This window comes from Vidua chalybeata, unplaced genomic scaffold (assembly GCF_026979565.1).
Source record: "Vidua chalybeata isolate OUT-0048 unplaced genomic scaffold, bVidCha1 merged haplotype W_reject_10, whole genome shotgun sequence".
Classification (NCBI taxonomy): domain Eukaryota; kingdom Metazoa; phylum Chordata; class Aves; order Passeriformes; family Viduidae; genus Vidua; species Vidua chalybeata.
Genome location: NW_026530345.1, coordinates 787,757 through 798,904, shown reverse-complemented (window position 1 = coordinate 798,904; position 11,148 = coordinate 787,757). Strand labels below are relative to the sequence as shown.

Sequence of the window (11,148 nt, the reverse complement as noted above, 5' to 3'; positions counted from 1 at the left end):
GGAACTGCAGTGGAGGAAGGGATTCTTCCTCGTGGCAATCGGAAGGCAGAATGGAAAATGAGGGGCTTCAGACGGGCTCTTACACATGGGAGACACGTCCCAAAACCTGGGAGTGGCTGCACGGGGTGCCCATGGTGGGGAAAGGGCAGAGAGGGAGAGCAAGGCTCCCGTGTGTCCTGACAGGGCCTGACTCTGTCCCCTGGGGCTGGGGGAGCTGTCACAGGGCAGGGAGGGCCAGGGCTGGCAGGGGCTGCTCAGGGATGGGTTTGGCCCGTGTCCCTCGAAGCAGCGACTGCCCAAGCAGCTGCGCTGGCCCCGGGCTCTCCTCCCGGCCTGCTGGGCTTTGTTGGGTGGCACAGCCTGTGCCAAGGGGCGGCAAGGGGCCTGCAGGCCCCAGCTCTGGGGGAAACTGAGAACGTCCTGGCCGTATCCACCGTGCTGCCAGCTCGGCAGTGCAGCACAGCACGGGCTCACGCTCCCCACTGCTCCCACAGACGTTATCACTGAAACAGGAATATTTGCCCCGGATCCAGTGCGCCTCCCAAGAATTGTCTGCCCCCAGGATGTGCGCAGGTCCTGCATAATAGGCATGGTGGTGACACTGTTCACCGTGCCCCTCGTGCTGATCGGCTGCTATCTTGGCATTCGGAAGCTGTACCAGAGCAGACGGTCACTTGTTGATTTTTCTCCACAGCTTTCTTGTAACTCTGCTCATAGCATTGGTAGCCTGACTCGTAGTCATGCTGCACTGGAGCTGTGGCCAGTCCGTGGTTGTCCAAAGAACTCTGCTGAGGGCTCTGCTGCTGCCCAGTGCTTTCATTGGCCTCTTCATTGCTGGCCCTTGTCCTGGGGGGCCCGCTGGGGCTGCAGCCAGTGCTGGCTCCCACTGAGGCTGCCAGGCCAAGAGCAGCCCCGGGGGCACAGGGCAGAGGCAGAGCAAGTTCTCAACAGTATTTGGGCCACACAGCTCAGGACAGGACAGTGCTTATTTAGTAGCTCATGTAAAGTTTCATGGTGACACTGATGTTACCAGACAAGCAAATCTGCTCCAGTTCAGTGTTCAAACAAATCCAACCTGATGAAGGTTTGGCTTTGGCCTTGAGGCTTTGCTCTTTGTGTGAGCCCTGTTCTGGATTGATTCCCACTCAGTCTTGGAGCCTGTTTTGGGTGAAGGCTCATCCCGGCCCTGACCCTTGGCAGTTCTGGGCTCAAAGGGACCGCTGAGGCCGCACTGCACGTGACTGGGCTTCAGGGCTCCATTAGCAAAGGGCTTTGAGAAGTTTAAATTACTGTATTCTTACTCTTTGGTTTTCTTTATGGAATTCCTTCCCTTTTTTTAAACTTAGTTTAAAAAACTTAGTTTTAAAAAAAGATTATTTTCCAGTGGTTTTTCCAGTTATTTGATATAGTGAATGATGGCATAATTTCCCCATGGCTGAATTAGAAAACAGTAAGTACTATAAAATGGAATAATTTTTACACTCTTATGTCTTTCACAGACTCATGAAACTTATGTTGGTTTGATGTGACCTACAGAAGAGTTTTGCTTTGCTTTTAATTCCAAAAAGCAGCTGAGCTGGAACCTGTTGAGAAGAGTCTCTTCATTTCATAGGTAAAGCAAACTGCCAGCGTTCTTTTTTCCAGCTCTTGGCCGGAAAATAAAAATCTATCAGCAGAAAATACTCGAGTGAAGTAACTGATATAAATTAGGGATTTGGTCTGTTTGCTCCCTAAGCCCTGAGTTCCTCAGAGCTGCAGCTCCCTGCTCTCTCTGCAGACAGAGGCTGGCTGTGGATGACAGTCACGTGTCTGGCCTGGTGCCCACCAGGTGCACACATGAGCTGAGGGATCATCCCTGCACGCCCCATCCTGGAAGAACCGAGGTCATTGATGAATCTGACACGGTTTTATGGCATGGCAGCAAAAGAAGGCAAAAGAAAGGCTACAATTGGTACCATTCCAACCCCTTGACATTTTCCCGTGTGTAATGGAGATAGGAACTACAAGTTTCCTATCCATGCACAATTTGCTGTCTGAGAGCACTCTGTTCTCAAAGTCACAGGGGCTTGCAGGTCTGTGTCTGAGATGACTTTAAATACAAAAACAACCTTTATGTGCAACACCTGTGTATCAAAACTTCACAATACAAATCACAAGTTGATTTCTGCTGTTAAGTGGATGAAAAAAAACCCAAAAAGCAAAAGTAAAACCGTGACCAAATCAAACAGGCAAACACAACAACCACCAAGAAAACAAGAAAACCAACAGAAACATCCCCACAAATCCAGAAAAAGATAAAAATCAGGTGAAGGAGGCAGAGCTCCAAGAGCAACAAATGGGCAGAGAAACTACAGGAAGGACAGCTCATAAGAAAGGAGAGATAAGAAGTGGCTATGGCATCAAACTAGCCAAGGCATGTGAGATAGTGTTCTCACCCTTCTGAAAACAATCTGACATAAAAATGAACAGAAAAGAAATGATGACGATTGTGATAATGGGAGTCTGCATGTTTAGCTTTAATATATCCATTGTGTGTGAGTTGTGTTTTCCTTGTTAAGTCACATCATCTGGCAAGGGTTTTTATCTGTGCGAAGAAAAATACTGCAGTGGAAAAGGAGGACGGCTGGTAAAATATTAAAAGCAAGAGCTAAAAATAAAGTACTCATTTTTAATATGTGGTTTGGTTGGTTTGCTGGCTGTTCATGGGTTTTTTGTCTGTCTTTGAAAGCAGCCCCTCGGATGTTAATGCACGCAACAAGTCCTTTGTAAAGGGCTGTCTTTGCAAAAAACCTGCCAGTTCTGTGATGCAAGACAGAAACAGCTTCCCTTGGGCGACACCCAGGATGTTATAAATAAATTCACTTTCAAAGGTGGAGTTCTTAATGGTTAATTATTACAATAAGTTATTGTGGATTGTTAATGAATATAATGAGTTGTTATATAATTCATGTGATGAGTTGTTGAGTGGAATGTACAGTTGTTGAAGTGTATGTGTATGGCTACTAAACAGAGAAAGGGGGGTGGTAATAAGGTAAGAATCTTCTAGAAAAGTGACATCATAGGGCGATGACAGCAACTGGAACTACGATTGGGAAACGAGCCACCCAGTAAGTTTGCTGTTTTCCAAAATGATTGGTCAGGACTGCACCATCTTACAGAGCAATCAGCCACCAAGAAAAGGACCGGTGGGCAAGAGGATCCAAAGGGCACCAATCGAGCACCCCCAAGAAACTTTAAAAAATCCCTGGGTGCGGAGCAGCCGGGCTCTTTCGAGGGCACCTCGTGCCCGCAGGAACACCTTGTCACACAGCGCTGTTAGAGCTACCTCTGGCTTGTGGCGCAGGCCCTAGGCTTACCCTGAGGCCTCGGCCTCTGTTGTTCTAAGTTTTAATGAACAGGCACATTTTTTATAAAAGTCATCAGCCTCCTTTTAATTTCATTTTGCCTGTTTATCACAAGGAGGCCCAGCAGCTCCTTGCTGAGGGCCCATTTCATGCAAGAACTGGCATTCAGAATATTAAATCAATTTAAAATAAAAGGGTGGGGGAAGGTGGCAATGAGGTGGCCTCAAAGGTTCAACTCTGCACTCTGTTTTTGCCACCAACATTAGCCAATTCCTGTGCTTGTTTTCCTGGAGAATTTGTAGTCAAAAGAACTTCAGTGCCTTTGATCAAATCAGTCTTAAGAGCAGCTTGGGGCTGGGTCAGTCATTGAGACCTGAGCACGGAATGGGGTCCAGCCAACAAAAGAACATTAGGTGCAGGCCACCCCTACAGCTTTTCCTCATAATGAGCGCAAAGCCTTTATTTTTGCAAACAGAGGGATGTTGGGGGCATTTTTGCCCCATCAGGCCGAGGAACAAGGCTCTGCATCCTCCCAGGGAACAGAGCCAGCCCCCTTGAGAGCCAGAAGGCGCGGCCTCACTTGTAGCCCCGGTGCCTCCTGTGGCCCAGGGCACGGCCCTGGCTGGAAATGTCTTGGGCTGCAGCACAGGGCCAGGGCGGAGCTCAGCAGCCTCATCAGAGCCCAGGGCCGCGGCCCTTCCCTGCCGGGGCCCTGGCCTGGCCCGGCCCGGCCCGGCCTGAGCAGCCCGGCCTGGCCCCAGGGGATGGGCTCCGCCCGGCCGCTGTGCCCACAGCCTTTTGGGCCCCAGGCTTTGCAAGAGGCTTTCTCCCCGCCTTGCAAAACCTTGGCCAAGTGTCCCTTTGCTGTGCTGCGAAGAGTGAAAAACCCCCTGACATTTACCCTGGTGCACAGCTCATGAGGGATCCCTGCACAGCTTAGGAGAGGCCAGAAATACTCCTGTGTGCCTCATGAGGGATCCCTGCACAGCTCAGCAGAGAGCCCAAAACATCCCTGTGTGCCTCATGAGGGATCCCTGCACAGCTCAGCAGAGAGCCCAAAACATCCCTGTGTGCCTCATGAGGGATCCCTGCACAGCTCAGCAGAGAGCCCAAAACATCCCTGTGTGCCTCATGAGGGATCCCTGCACAGCTCAGCAGAGAGCCCAAAACATCCCTGTGTGCCTCATGAGGGATCCCTGCACAGCTCAGCAGAGCCCAAAACATCCCTGTGTGCCTCATGAGGGATCCCTGCACAGCTCAGCAGAGAGCCCAAAACATCCCTGTGTGCCTCATGAAGTGCAGGCCCAGATGATGCCACTGGAGGAAATGTGCCCTCAGCCCAGGGACGCTCAGCATGGGCTCCCCCAGCCCCTCGGGGCCCCGCTGCTGCTCACAGCGGCCCCTGCCTGGCTCCTGCCTGCCCTCACCGTGGGCATCCACGGCTGCTCCTGGGCATGGAGCTCAGCCAGCGCTGGTGCCAGCTGGGCTTTGCTGCTGCTACCACCTGGACACTGGGGTGACGGCTCCATCTCTTTATTGCAACAGAAGAGCTGATTTGGGAAGCTCTCAGTTGAGGTTTAGTTGAGCACTTCCAAATCATTTCCTGGCAGAAATAGAAGGCCAAACTTGCTCTTATCACAGGCAAACCAGGTGTTCCCCAAAGCAACCCGTTCTGATGTTTTTCTGGGTATCAGGAACACGTGTTGTAGGGTCAGCTGCATTCGTGGGAGCAGCGGGGAGCATGAGCCTGTGCTGTGCTGCACTGCCGAGCTGGCAGCACGGTGGATACGGCCAGGACGTTCTCAGTTTCCCCCAGAGCTGGGGCTCTTGCCGCCCCTTGGCACAGGCTGTGCCACCCAACAAAGCCCAGCAGGCCGGGAGGAGAGCCCGGGGCCAGCGCAGCTGCTTGGGCAGTCGCTGCTTCGAGGGACACGGGCCAAACCCATCCCTGAGCAGCCCAGAACAGGAGCACAGGATGGAGAGCAGGGAGGACAAATCCCCGTGGCAGAACCTCGTGGAAGAGGCCGTTTTGAGCAGATCCACGGTGCAGGAACCCAACGGGGGGGAAAAGCCCTGGAGATGCTGCACGAGGAGGGGCTGCAAACACAGATCACGGGGATCTGAGGAGGAAAGACCCAGCCTGGGCTGGGGAGGCGGCCGGAGATGGAGCCAGAGCTCGGAGCTGGTGGTCCCTGAGCAGCTCCAGGATGGGGAGAAGCCCCACAAGTGCTCAGAGTGTGGGAAGAGCTTCAGGTACAGCTCCCAGCTGAGCAGGCACCAGAGGATCCACAATGAGGAGAGGCCCTGCAAGTGTGGGGAGTGTGGGACAAGCTTCAGCCAGAGCTCCAACCTTGTCAGCCACCAGAGGATCCACACTGGGGAGAGGCCCTACAAGTGTTCCAAGTGTGGGAAGAGGTTTCAGACCAGCTCCGATCTCCTCAAGCACTATTGGGTTCACACAGAGGAGAGGCCCTTCTGCTGCCCTGACTGCGGGAAGGGATTCAGGAGGAACTCCCACCTCATCACCTGCTCTCCTCTCCGGGGAGAGGCCCTACGAGTGTCCCCAGTGTGGGAAGAGCTTCTCACAGAGCTCTACCTGGGCCCAACACCAACGGAGGCACCGGTAAGGGAAGCCCTGCGAGTGCCCCGAGTGTGAGAAGAGCAAAACTCCATCCCCCACTACAGGACCCACACTGGGCACAGCCCTGGTCACCCACATTCCCTGTCATCCATGTTGGGAACACAGCTGGCTGCTTTTCCTTTTGTGTTCACCTTAATTTTTTTCTCTTCTCCATCCCTCTGCACTCCAAAAGCCAAGAGGGATCCATCTTTCACCTCAAAACCACTCACATGCTACTGAAAACAACTGTATTTTAAGCCATAAAACACAATCCCACCTCAAATTGTTTGTTCCCACCTCAAAAACCTCAATCCCTTGCCAAACTCTCTCGATTCCAGAGCCTCCAGAGTGAGATGGGGTTGGGAGGAGCTGGGAGAAGTGGGATCTCAATTTGGAGCGGTGGGATGGGGATTCTGTGGGCCTGCGTGGCTGGGATCTATTTGATAGCAAATAAAACCTTCAGACTTACTGATTTCTTTGCCGTTCATTTTCAGTCCGTGGCAGTTCTGTCTGCAGAGCGCCGCCTCACAGAGCGTCCCCTCACAGTTCCTGGCTTTGGCCTGGCCCCGCCCCTTTCCCCTCACGGTTCCCGCCCTTTCCTCGCCCCTTTCCCCTCACGGTTCCCGCCCTTTCCTCGCCCCTTTCCCCTCACGGTTCCCGCCCTTTCCTCGCCCCCTTTCCCCTCACGGTTCCCGCCCTTTCCTCGCCCCTTTCCCCTCACGGTTCCCGCCCTTTCCTCGCCCCCTTTCCCCTCACGGTTCCCGCCCTTTCCTCGCCCCCTTTCCCCTCACGGTTCGGATTTCGGGAACGGGGCAGGAGGAGGAGGGAGGGGGGAAGAGGCGCAGCGGCAGCAGGGAGCAGCCGAAGAGCAGAGAAGGAATCGCGGGGCCCTGGCGCTGCCTGAAGTCGCCGCAGCCCCGGGAGCATCGCCCCCCATCCCGCAGGTGCCCGGGGAGGGGGAGCTCGGCCCAAATATCCCGGGGGGTGCCTGGGTTTGGGGTTTTTTGGGGGGATGTTTGGAGCTGGCAGGGCTCCAAAGCTGAGCCGCAGATGGCCCTCGGGGGGACATCGGGGGTCCCGGGGCCGGGAGTGGCTGCTCCCAGTATGAGCCCAGTCACTGCCAGTATGAGCTCAGTCCCTCCCAGTCATTCCCTATGGTGATGCAGTTTCCTTCCAGCAAGATCCCGTTTGCTCCCAGTTCCTCCCACTTTCATCCAGTGTGTTCTCAGTTCTCCCAGTTACCCCTGGCATCATCCTAGTTACTCCCAGCATGGTCCCAGTATAATCCCAGTTACTTTCAGTCATTCCCAGTATGGTCCCAGCTGCCTTCAGCATGGTTCCAGTTGCTTCCTAGATCAATCCAGTCAGTCCCAGTATGCTCCCAGTTGCTCCCAGTCACCCCCAGTATGGGGGATGATGTGCAGGGTGTGTTCCTAGTTGCTCTCAGATACTGCCAGTATGAGTCCAGTCACTCCCAGTATAATCCAAATATGAGCCCAGTGTGCTCCCAGTCACTGCCAGTATGAACCAGTTGTGCTCCACATGGTTCCAGTTGCTCTCTTTCACCCTCACTTTCATTCCTGTCACTCCCAGTGTCTCCCAGTATACCCCAGTTCACAATCAGTTCCTTCCAGTATGATCCCATTTGCTGACAACCACTCCCAGTCAGCCTCAGTGTAGTTGCACTCACTGCCAGTGTGATCCCAGTCACCTCCAGCATGATCCCAGTTCATCCCACTATAAACCCAGGTGTTTCCAATCACCCCCAGCATGCAGCCAGTCACTCCCAGTTCCACCCAGTTGCTCCCAGTTGCTCCTACCATGATCCCAGTTGCTCACAGCTGCTCCCAGTAACCCTCAGCATAATCCCAGTCACTCCCAGTGTATCCCATTTGCCCGTAGCATGGTCTCAGTTGCCCCCTGCAGGCTCCTACTCACTCCCAGTATGTTCCCAGTATGTTCCCAGTATGAGCCCAGTCTCCATCAGTGCGATCCCAGTCTGCCCTGGCACGGCAGTGTGATCCCAGTCTGGTGTGAGTACAAAGCCAGCACAGTCCCAGTCCCTCCCAGTGCTGCCACTCCTGGCATCCCCCAGCCCTCTGTGCGTTCCCCCCTCCCGGCTGTCCCGAGAGGAGCCCCAAGGGCTGGCAGTGCCCAGGCAGGGTCCCCAGCAAGGCCCAGTTGGGATGTGCAGCCCCCAGTTTTCCCAGTTTGCCTCTCCTTTTGCCCGGGCCGGGTTCCCCCCTGGAACAGCGGGTGGGAGCAGCCGAGAGCCCCGCGCTGCCCATCCCGACCTGGCCCGGCTCCATCCCCGCTCCTGCCGCGGGCTGCGAGGGCTGCGGGAACGGGACACCGAGGGTGTCGCTGCTCCTGGGGGAGGAGGAGGAGGGAGGGAAGGGCAGGGATGGAGGAGGAGAGGATGGAGGCTTATAGAGGATGGAAAGGGGGGATGGAAATAGGAGAAGGAGGTGGGGTAATGGACAAGGAGGAGGGGGGATTGAGGAGGAGGGATGGAAGGGGATGGATGGAAGATGGGAAGGAGGTGGGGTTAGGGAGGAGGAAGAGGGGGGATGGAAGAGGAGGAGCGGCAGGAAGAGGAGGGACAAAGGCGGGTCAAGGACAGCAGAAGGATTCACGCAGTCGAGCCCTCCCTGAATTCGCAGCCCCCACGTGTGGGATCATCGCTCCCCATCCCGCAGGTGAGCGGGGAGGGGGAGCTCGGGCCAGATATCCTGGGGGGTGCCTGGGTTGGGTTTTTTGGGGGGATGTTTGGAGAATGAAGAACTGCAAAGCTGAGCGGAAAAGGCCCCTTGGGGGGACATTGGGGGGTGCCGGTGGCGGCTGCCGGCAGAGGCAGCCTGGAGGAGCAGAGCCCTGTGTCCCCCAGGAGCCCAAAGTGGGGAGCCCAGAGAGGGGGGAGCGCCGCCATGGGCGGCACCCTCAAGAGCCTGGAGAGGGGCAGGGGGGACTCCTTGGAGCCGCTGCAGCCCAAAGCAGAGAAGAAAGGGAGAAGGGAGCCCGGGAGCCCTAAATGGGGAGAGCCAAGAGGGGGGAGCTTTTGGGATTGCTGGGACTCCCAGCAGCCTGGGGAGGGCGGGCACCGAGGAGAAGGGGGACCCCCAATCCAAGCGTGACCCCCAGCAGCTGGGACAGGGGGGAACCGCGAACAGCAAAGAGGAGGGGCAGGGACGGGGAACTCCTAGGAGGCTTTTTCAGGGCTGAATCTTGGTGTTTGGGAGGTTTTTATGGAGCCCAGGTGGCCGGGGACTTCTAGAGATGTACTCGGGCAGAGGGACCTTCAAACTCCATGTCCTCATCCCTTCTTTTTCCCAAACCAGGATTTCCCATTCCCAGCCCCTGGGAGGCTGCGAGGAAGAGGAAGATGCCCCGGTACAGCCAGGCAGGTGAGGAGGAAGTCAGTGCCCCTTTCCCCCTCTCTCCTGCTCCATCTCCCAGCCCAGCACGGCCCCCGGCTGCAGGACAGCCCCGCTGCCGGTGCCGTCCTGCCGGGGACGCACTGGGAGGATCTCCTTGCCCTTCCCTGTGGCACGGAGGCAAATCCCATCCTCTCCTTGTCCTTCCTCCCCCAGAGCAGGAGCTGAGGATGGAGAGCAGGGAGGACAAATCCCCGCGGCAGAACCTCGTGGAAGAGGCCGTTTTGAGCGGCTCCACGGTGCAGGAACCCAGCGGGGAGGAAAAGCCCCGGAGATGCCGCACGAGGAGGGGCTGCAAACGCAGATCACAGGGATCTGAGGAGGAAAGACCCACCCTGGGCTGGGGAGGCGGCCGGAGATGGAGCCAGAGCTCGGAGCTGGTGGTCCATGAGCAGCTCCAGGATGGGGAGAAGCCCCACAAGTGCTCAGAGTGTGGGAAGAGCTTCAGGTGGAGCTCCCAGCTGATCGTGCACCGGAGGATCCACACTGGGGAGAGGCCCTACGAGTGTGGGGAGTGTGGGAAGAGATTCCGATGGAGCTCTGATGTGATCAAGCACCAGAGGACCCACACTGGGGAGAGGCCCCACAAGTGTGGGGAATGTGGGATGAGCTTCAGCCGGAGCTCCCACCTGATCAGGCACGAGATGATCCACACCGGGGAACGGCCCCATGAGTGTGGGGAATGTGGGAAGAGCTTCAGGCAGAGCTCCAGCCTGATCAGGCACCAGAACATCCACAGTGGACAAAGGCCATACAAGTGTGGGGACTGTGGGAAGAGCTTCAGGCTGCGTTCTGACCTGATTGTCCACCAGAAGATCCACACTGGGGAGAGGCCCTACGAGTGTTCCCAGTGTGGGAAGGGGTTTCTGATGACCTCCTATCTCCTCCGGCACTATCGGAGTCACTCAGAGGAGAGGCCCTTCTGCTGCCCTGACTGTGGGAAGGGATTCAAGCACAACTCCCATCTCATCAGCCACCGGCGCATCCACACCGGGGAGAGGCCCTACGAGTGTCCCCAGTGTGGGAAGAGCTTCTCACAGCGCTCTAACTTGACCCAACACCAACAGAGGCACCGGTAAGGGAAGCCCTGTGAGTGCCCCGTGTGCGGGAAGAGCTTCGTGCGCTGCTCCAGCTCCATCCCCCACTGCAGGACCCAGGTTGGGCACAGCCCTGGTGACCCACATTCCCTGTCATCCATGTTGGGAACACACCTGGCTGGATCTCCTTTTGTTTTGGACTTAATCTTCTTCTGATTCATCTTCATCCCTTAAAAATATCTAAAACAGGGTTAAATGAAAGAAATTGATGAAAAATATCTGAAGTCCCACCATTTCACCGGTGTTTGAGGGGGAATTTAGGATTTGGGGACACATTCTGTGTGGAGTGCCCCTGTTGCTAAGAGGCAGGAGTTTGATCTCACCCTTCTTGTGTTGCTGATAACTCCTCCCTTGCCCCAAACCCTAACTCCACCCCGGGATACCCTGTACAAACCCCACGGCCCTGCCTTTGCCCTGTCTCTTTGGGGTAAGAAATGGATTCTGGAGCTTTGTGAAACCAAGACCCGTCTCATTTGTTCCTGGCAGCGGCAGCTGCACCTCCCTGGACACCATGAACTCAGCTGCAACAGTTCTGGAGGATTTGTGTGTTCTGGGGGGATTTTGGGCAGTGTTCTCCATCTCTTTGCATTTCAGAAGCCAAGAGGGGTGGATCTGTCACCTCAAAACCACTCAATCCCACTGAAACAACTGAA

General features: G+C 55.7%; 2 protein-coding genes and 1 long non-coding RNA gene across 3 annotated transcripts; all 3 read left to right on the top strand.

The window, feature by feature from the left end:
* Positions 1-597: 597 nt before the first annotated feature.
* LOC128783103 (uncharacterized) lies at positions 598-3,415 on the top strand. The gene is made up of 2 exons (XR_008429003.1): positions 598-669; positions 1,500-3,415. It is a non-coding gene; the product is annotated as an uncharacterized LOC128783103 (long non-coding RNA).
* A 1,761-nt stretch (positions 3,416-5,176) lies between these two features.
* Positions 5,177-6,498, top strand: LOC128783069 (zinc finger protein 397-like). Its single transcript, XM_053933678.1, has one exon. It carries the CDS (start codon positions 5,320-5,322, stop codon positions 5,998-6,000), a length of 681 nt encoding a protein of 226 aa, XP_053789653.1. The 5' UTR covers positions 5,177-5,319; the 3' UTR covers positions 6,001-6,498.
* Positions 6,499-8,571: 2,073 nt separating this feature from the next.
* On the top strand, positions 8,572-10,585 carry LOC128783051 (zinc finger protein 239-like). The gene is made up of 2 exons (XM_053933651.1): positions 8,572-8,663; positions 9,303-10,585. Exon 2 carries the CDS (start codon positions 9,347-9,349, stop codon positions 10,475-10,477), a length of 1,131 nt encoding a protein of 376 aa, XP_053789626.1. The 5' UTR covers positions 8,572-8,663; positions 9,303-9,346; the 3' UTR covers positions 10,478-10,585.
* The last annotated feature ends 563 nt before the right edge of the window (positions 10,586-11,148 follow it).